Source organism: Erpetoichthys calabaricus, chromosome 10, assembly GCF_900747795.2.
Source record: "Erpetoichthys calabaricus chromosome 10, fErpCal1.3, whole genome shotgun sequence".
Classification (NCBI taxonomy): Eukaryota; Metazoa; Chordata; class Cladistia; order Polypteriformes; family Polypteridae; genus Erpetoichthys; species Erpetoichthys calabaricus.
The window spans coordinates 19,637,086-19,653,844 of NC_041403.2; the positions used below are offsets into that span (position 1 = coordinate 19,637,086).

At 41.8% G+C, this 16,759-nt stretch overlaps 1 protein-coding gene across 1 annotated transcript in view; it reads left to right on the forward strand.

The window, feature by feature from the left end:
* The window catches only part of sgip1a (SH3GL interacting endocytic adaptor 1a), a 337,919-nt gene that overhangs the window by 303,232 nt on the left and 17,928 nt on the right, over positions 1-16,759 (forward strand). The window contains exons 20-22 of the mRNA XM_051932771.1: positions 1,169-1,371; positions 10,639-10,703; positions 12,758-12,922. Coding sequence (XP_051788731.1) covers positions 1,169-1,371; positions 10,639-10,703; positions 12,758-12,922 — 433 coding nt within the window. The remainder of the gene's footprint in view (positions 1-1,168; positions 1,372-10,638; positions 10,704-12,757; positions 12,923-16,759) is intronic.

Genomic DNA, 16,759 nt, shown 5'->3' on the forward strand with positions numbered 1-16,759 from the left:
AATTGATTGCAGTGTAGTGGGAAAATTGCAGTAATTTACTATATCAGTTTTCCTCCAGGGTGGCACGGTGGCGCATTGGTAGCGTTGCTGCCTCGCAGTTAGGAGACCTGGGTTCGCTTCCTGGGTCCTCCCTGCGTGGAGTTTGCATGTTCTCCCCGTGTCTGCGTGGGTTTCCTCCCACAGTCCAAAGACATGCAGGTTTGGTGGATTGGCGATTCTAAATTGGCCCTAGTGTGTGCTTGGTGTTTGTGTGTGCCTTGCAGTGGGTTGGCACCCTGCCCAGGATTGTTTCCTGCATTGTGCCCTGTGTTGGCTGGGATTGGCTCCAGCAGACCCTCGTGACCCTGTGTTCGGATTCAGCGGGTTGGAAAATGGATGGATGGATACTCAAAAAAATGAAAGGAGCACTTTTTAATCCGAGTATAGCATCAACTCAATGAAACTTCTGGGCTATTGATCTGGTCAGTTAAGTAGCAGAGGGGCTTGTTAATCAGTTTCAGTTGCTTTGGTGTTCATGAAATTAACAAGAGGTGCACAAGAGGGGCAACAATGAGACGACCCCCAAAACAGGAATGCTTTAACAGGAGCAGGCCACTGACATTTTTCCCCCCTCATCTGTTTCTTCACTTGTTTTGTATTTGGCTACAGTCAGTGTCACTACTGGTAGCATGAGGCCATACCTGGACCCTACAGAGCTGGCACAGGTAGTCCAGGACAGGGTTGTAGAATGTCCTTAACCCATCAGCAGGACCGCTATCTGCTCTTTCGGGCACAGTAACAGACATTTTAAGTGAAGGGGACCCATGCCACTGTATATCACCCACCTGGAAGTATCTTTGATAGGTTAACTGTCTACAGCTTTGGTTTGCACTGTTATATAGCTTAGAGTTAAAGTATGATTTGGGAAAATTAGTTGAAATCTGCTTTAGGGGCCATTCTAAGCACACTTTTAAAACCTCAACAAAATGAGCTTGCTTCACACTGAACATTTTTACATAATGTAGCATACAGTTGGCCAACCCACCCATGAAAGTCAATCTGTTTGTCTTATCTGTTTGTCAATCTATAATCACTATTTCTGTCTTTGGCAATTATAATTCAACTTTTTAATCACAACAGGACTACTGACCATTGGTTTGTATGAGTGTCTATGCAATTGTTCTCCTAGGTTGCCGCACAGGGTATTCACTCCACGCCTCTGAATCTGGCAGTAAGTTGGCGCTGTGAAGAGAGCAGCACAGACCTGCGAATAGACTACAAATACAACGCTGAGGCTATGAGTTCGCCGGTAGCCCTTAATAACGTCCAGTTTCTTGTTCCCGTTGATGGCGGTGTGACCAAACTGCAGGCTGTACTTCCCCCTGCCTCCTGGTAAGAATAAACTCCATAACTCTTAATCCTTCTCTAGAAAAAAATAAAAACTAAGTGAAAAGTTGCACTAATTTTAAAATCCATAGCAAAAAAGGCACTAAGCAAATAAAAGTTCTCATTCTACAAGGTTGAGGAGAAGTGAAGAAAAGGCTGCACACAATGTGCATTGTCAGGTGGGTTGAAAAGGCTAATAGAGTAGGTACATATACAGTAAGCTCTGTAACTTTAAGTAACTGCACACGTTCTAATCATTAGACAACTTGGGATTGTGATAGATAGATAGATATGAAAGGCACTATATAACTGATAGATAGATAGGAAAGGGATTATATAATAGATAGGAAAGGGACTATATAATAGATAGATAGATAGATAGATAGATAGATAGATAGATAGATAGATAGATAGATAGATAGATAGATAGATAGATAGATAGATAGATAGATAGATAGATAGATAGATAGATAGATAGATAGATAGGAAAGGGACTATATAATAGATAGATAGATAGATAGATAGATAGATAGATAGATAGATAGATAGATAGAATAGATAGATAGATAGATAGATAGATAGATAGGAAAGGGACTATATAATAGATAGATAGATAGATAGATAGATAGGAAAGGGACTATATAATAGATAGATAGATAGATAGATAGATAGATAGATAGATAGATAGATAGATAGATAGATAGATAGATAGGAAAGGGACTATATAATAGATAGATAGATAGATAGATAGATAGATAGATAGATAGATAGATAGATAGATAGATAGATAGATAGATAGATAGATAGGAAAGGGACTATATAATAGATAGATAGATAGATAGATAGATAGATAGATAGATAGATAGATAGATAGATAGATAGATAGATAGATAGATAGATAGATAGATAGATAGATAGATAGATAGATAGGAAAGGGACTATATGATAGATAGATAGATAGATAGATAGATAGATAGATAGATAGATAGATAGATAGATAGATAGATAGATAGATAGGAAAGGGACTATATAATAGATAGATAGATAGATAGATAGATAGATAGATAGATAGATAGATAGATAGATAGATAGATAGATAGATAGATAGATAGGAAAGGGACTATATGATAGATAGATAGATAGATAGATAGATAGATAGATAGATAGATAGATAGATAGATAGATAGATAGATAGATAGATAGATAGATAGATAGATAGATAGATAGATCTGCACAATATGATAGAGGTTGGACCCCCTTTTGCCTTCAGAACTGCCCTAATTTCTTCATGGCACAGATTCAACAAGGTGCTGGAAACATTCCTCAGGAATTTTGCTCCACTTAGACATGATAGCATCCCGCAGTTGCTGCAAATTTGTCAGGTGCACATCCATGATGTGAATCTCCTGATCCACCACCTCCCAAAGGTGCTCTGTTGGATTGAGATCTGCTGACTGTGGAGGCCATTTGAGTCCAGTGAACTCATTGTCATGTTTGAGATGATCTGAGCTTTGTAAAATTGCGTGTCACCCTGCTGGGAGGAGCCATCAGAAGATGGTGGTCATAAAGGGATGGACATGGTCAGCAACAATATTCAGGTAGGCTGTGACATATAAAAAATGCTCATTTGGCACTAAAGGGCCCAAAGTGTGCCAAGAAAATATCACAGACACCATCACAGCACCACCAGCATCAGACTGAGTCATTGATACAAGGCAGGATGGATCCCTGCTTTCATGTGGTTGATGCCAAATTCTCACCCTACCATCCGAATGTCGCAGCAGAAATCAAGACTCATCAGACCAGGTGATGGTTTTCCAATCTTCTGTTGTCCAATTTTGGTGAGCTGTGTGAATTGTAGCCTCAGTCGCCTGTTCTTATCTGACAGGAGTGTCACCCGCTGTGGTCTCCTGATGCTGTAGCCCACCTGCTTCACGGTTTGACGTGTTGTGTGTTCAGAGCTGCTCTTCTGCACACTTCAGTTGTAACGAACGCTTATTTGAGTTCATGTTGCCTTTCTATTAGCTCAGACTAGTATGGCCACTCTCCTCTGACCTCTGGCATCAACAAGGCACTTACGCCCATAGAACAGCCACTCACTGATATTTTCCCTTTTCTAACCATTCTCTGTAAACCCCTAGAGATGGTTGTGTGTGAAAATCCCAGTAGATCAGCCATTTCTGGAATGGGCACCAACAGCTATGTCACGTTCAAAGTCACTTGACTTACACCTTTCTTCACCATTCTGATGTTTGGTTTGAACTTCAGCAAGTCGTCTTGATGAGGTCTACTGGCCGAAATGCATGGAGTTGCTGCCAAGTGATTAGCTGATTAGATATTTGCATTAACAAGCAGTTGAACAGATGTGCCTAATAAAGTGGCCAGTGAGTGTATTTTCCTCTTTGTTTTTACTATATTGGAGTGTGCCTACCGAATACAAAACCACACACCTTCATATTAGAGTCAAATACCTAGAGAAAGTGTTTGTTGTATAAGAACAATTTAAACTTCTTACGGCTCATCTTTGACCGATGCTCAAACTGGGTCTCCACAGAGTATTGTCTCCCTTATTCTCTGCTAGGTGCCTGTCCTGTTATTTACACTGTTTTGAAAAGCTGGACAATGTGGGGCCTAAGCGTGCTCATGACAGTTGCTGTATGTTGAAAGTTAGGTCAGGCTACAAACAAGTTAATGCCCAGGTCAGCTAACCTTTCTTTCCCAACCTCGATTCCGCATGCCCAAGTACTGCACAGGAAGAGAGCACTGACAGAGGAGCCTAAGAGAATCATTATAGGTCTTGATGTGCAGCATGAAGACCCTATGAGTTAAGAGGAAAGATTAAAAGAGATCAACCTTTTCCATTTGTGGCATGTGGAGCTCAGCCCGGACGCAGACAGGCGGACACAGATGGTTCACCCAACACGCGTTTATTGTACATTCTATTTACAAATAAAAAGTGACACACACAACCCCAAAACTCCCCCAAAGTCCAGGCCTCACAATACCTCTTCCTCTCTTCAGGCCGCCTCCTCTCCTCCCGAGCTCCGTCCTTCTCCATTCCCGACTAAAGCCACTGAACGGAGGGAGGCGGCCCCTTTTATAATCACCCAGCTGTGCGCCAGGTGCCTCCCGATAATCTTCCACTGGCACTCTCCAGTGTGGCGGAAGTACCGGCTGCACACCTGGGAAGCACTCCGGGTGTCCCTGGTCGTCTTCCCCCCAGCACTTCCGGGTGTGGCGGAAGTGCTGAAGACCAGGGCTCTCCAGGCATTGGGGTGACCACGGGCCCTTATAGGGTTGAGCTTCCAAGCTCATTTCCCGTGGTCCTCAAAGCCACCAGAGCGGTCGCCCCCTCGTGGTCTGGTGGAGGCGCAATCCCTCCTCCGGTCCTTCCGGGCATCCCGGCTGGGTGCCACCCCCAGCCGCTTGCCACAGGCAACAGAGATTTAGAGGAGACCTGATTGAAGTGTTTAAAATTATGAAAGGAATAATAAGTACAACTTATCCAAGCTATTACAGTAAAATTAGTTCAGTATGAACATGAGAGGGGAGCGCATTTGTTCACAAATGTGAGTACATTTTTCACACAGAGAACCACAGACACATATAATACATTTTCAAGTAGTGTAGTGGAGAATAGGACTTTAGGACATTTAATTCAATTCATTTTCTAAGATTATTGTCATTTGCACAGTAAGGAAACACATTTAAAACGTAACTCGATGTTATTTTGTAGAAATAAAGTTGGACAGGATTGGTGAGCTTTGTGGGCTGAATGGCCGGCTTCTAGTCAATTAATTTTCCGATGCGTTTGGTTTATTCTGATTTTCTCCTCAGTGTTAGTAGGTGTGGATGTGAATAATCCCCGTAATGAACTGACATTCTTTTATCTGATGTTGTTTTTGGGTTTTCAAATGATGTTTAATGCAGAAACAACATCATTAGTGGGATAACAGAGCTAGTCTTGCAGTGCCCTCTTGTGGTTAATGTAGTGAAGATCCTTCTGCCACATTCACGATGCAGAACTTCCTAAACCCATAGCTAGCTGTCGGGCTCCTGTTGCAACTTTCATTAAACCCACTTTACCCTTATTGTGGCTGCCAGTGTTGTGCATGAACTCGTTCAAAAGACACAATTTTTTAAGAACAGTGAACTTAACGTATTTGCAAGTGAAGAACTTGAACGTGAGCTTATTCAGTTTTATGTGACATTTTGGATCTGGTTTAGGTCCAGATTTAATGTTTTGCCTTACTCTGTAAATTAGGGGTGGAGCCGAATCCGAATAAATGCAAATAGTGGATTTTTTACGAATATTTATTTTGTACGAATATTTTGCCATTTATTTGTATTCGGAAAAAATAATGTAAAATCAAACAGGCCCTGTCTGTGTCTGTCTGCTTGTGCTTAAGCTGCACCCCCGCTGACACGAGCATGTGGTGAAGCTCCGCTTTTCACTTTTAAGAAAACGTTGTACTTCACGAGACCACTTTATATTTTTCCCCAGTGGACATGCAATATGTGACGTGAATTTTGACCGGCAGCGTAATAGGATAAGTCACCTACACGCTGATCCCACAGTCACCATTTGTGTCACACGGTTGGAAATAGAGCGTATGGCCACCTATTACATTGAAAGTATTGCTTATGGTTTTATAAGTTTCTAGAATAAAATAATTTTTGAGAGGAGCAGTATTGACACAACAGACAAATAAAACAAAACAAAACAATTCCACATTTCTCCTCTTTTGTGCATTCTGTCTACATATCGATTCCATATACGGAGCAAACTATTTTATTCAAAAGTAGCTGATTACCCAGTGGCTTCAACTCACTGAGTGCAAGGGAAAAAAAAATAAAATGTATTTATAAAATAAGTTTGTTAATTGCCAATTTTATTTTTCAACAAATAAAGAGCATTTACAATAACATAGAAATCAATAGAAACAACATTATTAACATCATTATCATATGAGAATATGAAGTAATATATAAGAAGCACATTGCATATAAATATAAATTATTAAACAGTAAAATCTTCTTCTATAATACGCTACCGTGGCTGTTCGTTTGTCTGTCCAGGATGTTAAATCACCTGTAGCTCACAAACCGTTTCACCTATTGACTTGAAATTTGGTACACATATACTACGTGATGTCTACTATCCGCTTTCGGGGTGATGATTTTATTACTCTTTTTATTTTTATTTTATTTTATTGTAGAATCAACTCTCAGCACCGCGCAGAGAGGGCGGCCGTGCGGCGCATGCGTATGCGTATGGGAGCCGTTCTCATTCCCTGCCACCTCTGCTAATCATTCTTGAGGCAGATTGAAGACGTAAGTGCCAGATTAAGTGAAAGATTAAAGAAAACATACTAAGTAATTGCAACACAAAAACTAACTTAATCAGTTTTAATGCGAAAAGATGCCAACGAAAGAGGAGCAGCGGGCCACTAGGGTGGAGTAAAGAAGAGCTGCTTAGGAAGCAGCATGTGCATCAACCTCTGAGCAAACAAATGCTAAACGTACAGAGGAAGAGGATGAATACTATGAATGCTCAAGTCAAGTGTATTCACTATCGTGCAGTGCGCCGTTACTGGTATTTTGATAAAAGAATTTGAACAACATATAAAAAGCATATAAATTATTAAACAGTAAAACATTAACATTTAAGAAGTAAAGATACATTGAGTACTACTGCAGTGCTTTCGGGTATACTACATTTTTTGTTTGCCCATTACGTGCATAAATGTATACATTTTTTGGTGTACCTACCCGAGAACACGCAACATATAACTGACCGTGGGAGAAGCATGGATTTTAAACACGAGTTGAGTTTATCTGCTGGTGTTCCTCGTGGAATAACTGGTAATGTTTGACGAAAATCTCCTGCGAGTAAAACGACAGTAGGTGTGTGCTTGGTGTGTTTGTGTGTGTCCTGTGGTGGGTTGGCACCCTGCCCGGGATTGGTTCCCTGCCTTGTGCCCTGTGTTGGCTGGGATTGGCTCCAGCAGACCCCCGTGACCCTGTGTTCGGATTCAGCGGGTTGGAAAATGGATGGATGGATGGATCTCTGAGATCTTGCATTGTTCGGTTCAAGGCTTCATAAGCATTTATGTGCCATGGTGCACTCATCCCAAACTATTATCTTTGAATGTTACAAGACTTTTGCCTTTCCAGAGCCCTTGCGTATGTTGCAAATTGGATTTTTGTCGTGAGCGAGGTTTAATGGTAATTGCAATGCCAAATGTGCTGTACAGCCTCTATCTAATAATGTAGAAGCGATTCCCGATGACGCTACAGCCAGAGCTATGTCACCATTCGCTCTCTCGGCAAGAATCAGGTTTATTAAGAAAGTTTTTCCTGTTCCTCTGTGGTCATACATAATTTCCGTTTCAAACGCGAAAAGAATTATATATATATATATAGATTCTCATTCCCATTTCATGTGTCTCAATTCTTAGAGTATAATTAATTTCATTGCAAGGCAGAATAGGCCTACATGTAATTAGTTGTTTGAAGGGCATTATGCATTTTTCATATACAGTATCTCACAAAAGTGAATACACCCCTCACATTTTTGTAAATATTTTATTATATCTTTTCATGGGACAACACTGAAGATATGACACTTTGATACAATGTAAAGTAGTCCGTGTCCAGCTTGTATAACAGTGTAAATTTGCTGTCTCCTCAAAATAACTCAACACACAGCCATTAATGTCTAAACCTGCTGGCGACAAAAGTGATTGCACCCCTAAGTGAAAAATGTCCAAATTGTGTCCAAAGTGTCAATATTTTGTGTGGCCACCATTATTTTCCAGCACTTCCTTAACTCTTTTAGGCATGGAGTTCACTAGAGCTTCACAGGTTGCCACTGGAATCCTCTTCCACTCCTCCATGATGACATCACGGAGCTGGTGGATGTTGGAGACCTTGCGCTCCTCCACCTTCCGTTTGAGGATGCCCCACAGATGCTCAATAAGGTGTAGGTCTGGAGACATGCTTGGCCAGTCCAGAACCTTTAACCTCAGTTTCTTTAGCAAGGCAGTGGTCATCTTGGAGGTGTGTTTGGGGTCGTTATCATGTTGGAATACTACCCTGCGGCCTAGGGAGGGGATCATGCTCTGCTTCAGTATGTCACAGTACATGTTAGCATTCATGGTTCCCTCAATGAACTGTAGCTCCCCAGTGCCGGCAGTAGTCATGCGACCCCAAACCATGACACTCCCACCACCATGCTTGAATGTAGGCAAGACACACTTGTCTTTGTACTCCTCGCCTGGTTGTTGCCACACACGCTTAACACCATCTGAACCAAATAAGTTTATCTTGGTCTCATCAGACCACAGGACATGGTTCCAGTAATCCAGCGTTTCTCAACCTTTAAGTATTTGCGACCCAAGTTTTCATAACAGTTTTAATCGCGCCCCCCTAACATTTTTTTGAAAGGAGCCCACTAATACCAATTTGATCTTTTTTAATTAATGATACTGTATATCATAGGTGCATATTTTATTATACCTACTTAACTTTTATCAACATTTATCTAACTCTATATTTATTTTTGTAGTATCATAATATACAGTAGTTTCAGTTAATTTGTTTTGGTTTCAATAGATGTATTTTTCATATTTTCGATTCTTGTTTTCTTTTTTTCACATCTTCGCGCCCCCCCTTGGGGGGTCCACCCCACAGTTTGAGAACCACTGCAGTAATCCATGTCCTTAGTCTGCTAGACACACTTGTCTTTGTACTCCTCACCTGGTTGCCGCCACACACACTTGACACCATCTGAACCAAGTAAGTTTATCTTGGTCTCATCAGACCACAGGACATGGTTCCAGTAACCCATGTCCTTAGCCTGCTTGTCTTCAGCAGACTGTTTGCGGGCTTTCTTGTTCATCATCTTTAGAAGAGGCTTCCTTCTGGGACGACAGCCACGCAGACCAATTTGATGCAGTGTGCGGCGGGCGTATGGTCTGAGCACTGACAGGCTGACCTCTGCAGCAATGCTGGCAGCACTCATACGTCTGTTTTCAAAAGACAACCTCTGGATATGATGCTGAGCAAGTGCACTCAACTTCTTTGGCTGACCATGGCGAGGCCTGTTCTGAGTGGAACCTGTCCTGTTAAACCGCTGTATGGTCTTGGCCACCGTGCTGCAGCTCAGTTTCAGGGTGTTGCCAATCTTCTTATAGCTGAGGCCATCTTTATGTAGAGCAACAATTCTTTTTGTCAGATCCTCAGAGAGTTCTTTGCCATGAGGTGCCACGTTGAACTTCCAGTGACCAGTATGAGAGAGAGAGTGTGAGAGCGATAACACTAAATTTAACACACCTGCTCTCCATTCACACCTGAGACCTTGTAACACTAATGAGTCACATGACACTGGGGAGGGAAAATGGCTAATTGGGCACAATTTGGACATTTTTCACTCAGGGGTGCACTCACTTTTGTTGCCAGCGGTTTAGACATTAATGGCTATGTGTTGAGTTATTTTGAGGGGACAGCAAATTTACACTGTTATACAAGCTGGACAGGGACTACTTTACATTGTATCAAAGTGTCATATCTTCAGTGTTATCCCATGAAAGATATAATAAAATATTTACAAAAATGTGAGGGGTGTACTCACTTTTGTGAGATGCTGTATGAGTAGATAGTAGCCTATTTGAACTGATGCCCATAGGCATACTTAGGCCCGTTGTGAAAACTAAGAAAATGACTTTACATAACTATGTACTGTTATTCTTTTACTTCTTCTTGTACAATACATAACTTTGTACCAATATCCACAACAGTTAGGCCTATACTATATGGTAATTGGTAGTGATGGACTGCTGGTTCTATTGAAAAAAGTAAAGTCATGGGTCATTTATTCTCACTCCTTAAAAAATACAAAATGAACTGAACATGAACTAGTTCAAAATTGAAACGGTGAACTATGACCATGAATTTATTCCTTGTAATCTGTGTGAATTGCACTTTGAGCTAGTTCTTGTGAGGTGTGAACTTGCACAACACTGGTGGCTGCTGCAGTGAAGATCCTGTAAGGAAGGAGCCCCTTGAGGTACTCCCTGAGGACTTGTTGGTCTACGAGATCCTGAAATATCCTCTGTAATTTCTATAATGAAGGTAATCTAATACACAACCAATACCTGGCCAGTCATGAGTGTTACGTTGACATCCTGAACACAGCAGGAAACGAAGTATGTTCTGAGTGAAAGCATCCTTCTGGTGACTGTCATGATTTCTTCCTTTGTTCTCTCTTAGGAATACAGAACAGCAAAGAATCCTGTGGAAGATCCCTGATATCTCTCAGAAATCTGAAAATGGAGGTATGCTTCTTCTAAATGAAAACTGAAACAAATATTGGCTTTCCCTGCACCCTGGCGCAAAGTACATAGCCTATCATTCATCAAAAATATTATATGGCAAATTATTTTGCTGTTGCTCATTGCTGTAGTAGTAGGAGGTTGGAAGCATGCACTGCTACAGCTGCACCCACCACACGGAGAACCAGCTCAGGATCCCAGATTAGGACCCGAGTGCAGCTGTGCAATGGGTGACAACTCAGCACCACACTAGTTTGAACGGAGTGGAACAGCATGAGGTTTTTTACAGAGGCTGGAGTGCCAAACCTGCCATCAAACCCCGAGTCCTCCCTTCAAGTTGAAGGACCACCTTGCAGGGCTGGATACAAGTTAACGTCAAACACCACTGCTGTAGCACACCTAGAATTACTGATTTGTATACAGTTAACCAGATGTTAAAGTTAATTTGCCACATACTGTAAAGTCTATTTCTGTATTCTGTTGAAGTGCACAACATGTAAAGTTGTTTCCAAACCCTGCTAATGTGAATCTGTGTCATTTTTACATTTAATTGACTCATTAGTAACATACATCATTATATAAATTGAAACCTGCTGTGGCACTAGCACTAATATCCTATATGGTGTAATTATCAGTCACTATTTCTGTCGTAGTACTATTTACAGTAAAGTTGTTACTGTTTTCTCATCATACTGCAGTATTTTAGTAATTTAAAATGCTTCTTTTTAAACCCCCAGCCAAGTTTCACTTAGGTTGTTTATGCCTTAAAGAGATCAGTCCTTTATTTCTTCTTCTGCTTAATGTGAATGTCCAACTGAACTCCTGCAAATTGGGACTAAAATGCAACTTAATAAAAATGAGCTCCTTCCCAGTCTGTCTTGGCGGTGATCTCATCAGACCTGCCTCTACTGTAAAGAATCTTGGTGTCATTTTTGATTCCTCCCTCTCTTATTCCGCCCACATAAATCACATTAAGAAACTTTCTTACTTTCACCTCCATAATATATCACGTGTTCGCTCCTTCCTCTCCTTCTCTAATTCTGAGAAACTCGTCCATGCTTTTATCAGATCCCACATCGATTGTTGTAATTCCCTACTGGCAGGTGCCCCTTCTAATCTTATATCACAGCTGCAGCTTATTCAAAACTCAGCTGCAAGAGTCCTGACATGGACCAGCAGCAGCGAGCACATCACACCCATCCTGCTCCATCTTCACTGGCTCCCTGTGTCTTACAGAATCAAATATAAAATCCTACTAATAACCTACAAAGCCTTAAATAACCTCACGCCAAACTACATCAGTGACCTTCTCCATCACTATGTGCCTGCCCGCCCACTAAGGTCCTCTGAATCTGGTAATCTTGTTGTGCCCCTCACTAATCTACACTCCATGGGTGACAGGGCCTTCAGCTGTATAGCGCCCAGACTCTGGAATGACCTACCGAAATTAATCAGGTCAGCTGACTCCACGAATTCTTTGAAAAAACAACTCAAAACTCATCTGTTCAGGAAGGCTTTTAGCTCTACTTGACTTTATTACCCTTCTCTCAGTTTACTTCTCTGTCAAGATGCTCATGTAACCTGTGTGTGTGTGTGCGAGACCATCAATTATGTTGTCTGTTAGGCTTTTGTTTCTCTGAATTCACTGTCGTAATCTTCCTTATTTATTTATCTGGTTTGTACAATGCTATATACTGTATACGCTGCTGTTCTTTCTTATATTCTGTAAGTGCCTTGAGCATGGAAAAGGCGCTATATAAATAAAATGTATTATTATTATTATTTTACTTCAGGCTTATAAATCCATTCATGTTTATAAGCCATTAGAATAAGCAACTAGTACAGAAGAAAGAATGCCCAGAAGACATTGAGATGTTTCCCTCTTGGGACAAATAAACATCTATCTATCTATCTATCTATCTATCTATCTATCTATCTATCTATCTATCTATCTATCTATCTATCTATCTATCTATCTATCTATCTATCTATCTATCTATCTATCTATCTATCACAGTGCAAATGTATGATAATGAATATTACTCTCATCTTCTCAGGTGTTGGATCACTGCTGGCACGGTTTCAGTTGTCAGAAGGGCCCAGCAAGCCTTCTCCTCTGGCAGTGCAGTTCACCAGTGAAGGCAGCACCTTGTCAGGATGCGATATTGAATTGGTTGGAGCCGGCTACAGGTTCTCTTTAATTAAAAAGAGGTTTGCTGCAGGTAAGCTTCTAATTTCATTAGTCTCAGGATATGTCCACAATTTAATATGATTGGTACACATATCAACACATTCTCTCCCCTTGGGAGGACAGATACTATAAAAATGCAGCACCCTTCTGCATCTGTGCTAGGATGTACCACGTTTCCTGAATCTTATACTGAAAAAGCATACACACTCACTGAGCAAATTCTTAGGACACTATAGCAATACATTATAGGGCCTCCTTTTACTCTCACAAGATGTTAGTTAACATTCCTTTGAGATTCTGGTCCATGATGACATGATTGTATCACATAATTTCTGCAGATTAGTCAGCTGCATATTCAAGCTGTTAATTTCCCACTAAATCACATCCCTAAGGTGACCTATTCAATTCAGATCTGGTGACTGGGAAGGCCATTAAAGAACACTAAACTCATTGTCATGTTCATAAAAACCAGTGTGTGATGACTTTTGCCATCCCTATCCCTACCCTAGGGCACTCCATATAGACCTGAGTATGCTAAACCTTTAACTTCTGCTCTGTTCAGTCACACTTAAGAGCCTGTCACGGAGATGCAGCTGCAGTTCACCCTGTGGTCACTGTCAGAATGAACTAGGCCTGACAGCATCTAGGGTTAAAATACCTATGTGTTCAATATACACAAGGGAATACATAAATCACACATCAGATCTCGACAAAATATTCAAGTGAAAAATCTTTAGTGTATAATACTATGTGGGCGGCACGGTGGCACAGTGGGTAGCGCTGCTGCCTCGCAGTTGGGACACCTGGGGACCTGGGTTCGCTTCCCGGGTCCTCCCTGCGTGGAGTTTGCATGTTCTCCCCGTGTCTGCGTGGGTTTCCTCCGGGCGCTCCGGTTTCCTCCCACAGTCCAAAGACATGCAGGTTAGGTGGATTGGCGATTCTAAATTGGCCCTAGTGTGTGCTTGGTGTGTGGGTGTGTTTGTGTGTGTCCTGCGGTGGGTTGGCACCCTGCCCAGGATTGTTTCCTGCCTTGTGCCCTGTGTTGGCTGGGATTGGCTCCAGCAGACCCCCGTGACCCTGTGTTCGGATTCAACGGGTTGGAAAATGGATGGATGGATGGATAATACTATGTAATTCATTGAGAACAAAATGATGTAAAAACAGTCAGTGGAAACCAAAATCCCCAACCCACTGAGTGCTGGATTCAACATCACACCAAAAGTCAAAATCAAAAATTGAAATCACAGGCTAACCCAACCAGCGTGAATTTCATCACGACATCTCCCAATGTGACTCATTAGTGTGTATGGCCGCCACATACCTGTATGCACTCCTGACTACGTCTGGCCATGCTAACGATGAGACGGCAGATGGTGTCCTGGGGGACCTCTTCCCTGACCTGGATCAGGGCATCAGTGAGCTCCTGAACAGTCTGTGGTGCTACTTGGTGGAATTGGATCCACCAATACATAACAACCCAGAGGTTCTCAATTGGATTTGGGTCTGGGGAATTCGCAGGCCAGTCAATGGCATCAATGCCTTTGTGATCCAGGACCTGCCTGTACATTCTGACCACATGAGGCCAGGCATTGTCTTGCATCAGTAGGAACCCAGGGCCCACTGCACCAGCACAAGGTCTGACAATGTCTCTGAGGATTTCATCCTAGTTCCTAACAGCAGTCAGGGTACTGTTGCCTAGCATGTGGAGGTCTGTGTGACCCTCCAAGGATATGCCTCCCCAGACTTTCACTGACCCATCGCCAAACCAGTCTCGCTAAATGACATTACAGGCTGCATAACATTCACCACAGTGTTTTCAGACTCTTTCACATCTGTTCACATCAGCTGTGAAGAGACTTGGGCACCAGTAGTGGAGCTGCCAACTGTGGTATTCTATGGCAATTGCCAATCAAGTTGCACAGTGATGGGCTGTGAACACAGGTCCCAGTAGTGAACGTTGGGCCCTCTGCCACCTTCATGGAGTCTGTTTCTGACAGTTTGGTCAGAAACATGCATACAAGTAGCCAGATGGAAGTCATTTTCTAGGGCTCTGGCAGCGCTCCTCCTGTTCCTCCTCACAAAGAGGAGCAGATACCAGTCCTGCTGCTGGGTTGATGCCCTTCTCCGTCCCTGTCCAGCTCTCCTTATGTAATGGCCTGTCTCGTAGTATCTCCTCCATGCGCTCAAGACTGCTGGAAGACACCGCAAACTTCTTGAGACTGCACGTATGGATGTGCCATCCTGAAGGAGCTGGACTACCTGTGCAACCTGAATCGGTGGCAGGTACTGCCTCATGCTACCAGTAGTGACAAGGACACAAGCAAAATGCAAACCTAGAGAAGAATCAGTCAGGAAGTGTAAAGAAAGAGCAATTGTCTGTGGCCACCATTCCCTTTTTGGGGGTTTGTTGTGCTGTTGCCTCTCCAGGTCACCTGTTGTCACTTTCATTTGCACCAAAGCAGGTGAAGTTGATTCACAATCGCTTATGTGTCCTAACTGGACAGACAGATATCCCCGAAGCTCCATTGTCTTATTATCAGGCTGTGATGATTAACTCTTCTCTTAATTTTTTGAGCAGGGTAGAATATCATTTTCTTAAAGCGCCAAATGCAAAAGCAAAGCAAGAATGTAACCATACAACCTGGTTGGATAGCACCTCTTAATCTGGGCACCAATTGTGACCAGAAATGGGCTGGCTCTTTCAGTCTTGTGCTGCGGTTCTGAACTGATAGATTTTTTTGGCTCCTGACATATCAGAGAGAAGAAATAAACATATCAGAGGACAAATAAATCCTGGACCACTTCTGGACCTACAAACAAATATCAAATTCTATAATTCACCCAGTAGCCACTTTTTATATGGGTAACTGATGACTACCTGACCTGATGCAGCACCCTTCAACCTACCATTTCAGTTCCTGTCTGGAGTTTTTTCTTTTGTTTTTTGTGTCCTAACCCTGTCCATCGGACCTTACTTTTATTCTCTGTTAATTAGTGTTCCCTAATTTTAATTATTTATTTAGTCTTTTTTCTCTTTTTTCATCATGTAAAGCACTTTGAGCTACATTGTTTGTATGAAAATGTGCTATAGAAATAAATGTTGTTGTTGTTTGTTGTTGCCCCTCTGCAAGCATCTTACAAATATAATGAAGTAATATAAAGCATGTCACAATTGTACTAGTCCAAGGAGGTTCTGCTCAACCTTTATAATGCACTGGTGAGGCCTCATCTTGAGTACTGTGTGCAGTTTTGGTCTCCAGGCTACAAAAAGGACATAGCAGCGCTAGAAAAGGTCCAGAGAAGAATGACTAGGCTGATTCAGGGCTACAGGGGATGAGTTATGAGGAAAGATTAAAAGAGCTGAGCCTTTACAGTTTAAGCAAAAGAAGATTAAGAGGTGACATGAATGAAGTGTTTAAAATTATGAAGGGAATTAGTACAGTGGATCGAGACTGTTATTTTAAAATGAGTTCATCAAGAACACAGGGACACAGTTGGAAACTTGTTAAGGGTAAATTTCGCACAAACATTAGGAAGTTTTTCTTTACACAAAGAACGATAGAAACTTGGAATAAGCTACCAAGTAGTGTGGTAGACAGTAAGACGTTAGGGTCTTTCAAAACTTGACTTGATGTTTTCTTGGAAGAAATAAGTGGATAGTACTGGCGAGCTTTGTTGGGCTGAATGGCCTGTTCTCGTCTAGAGTGTTCTAATGAATCACTAATGAAATGTTACAAAGAAATTAGAGCACAGAACAATACATCACAAAGCACAATACAAGAAGATGACTGCTGTGGCAGAGAACCCATTCTAGGCCAGGACTGCAAAAATTTTCAAGTGGTTATGGACAGGAGTTGGGCTATTATAA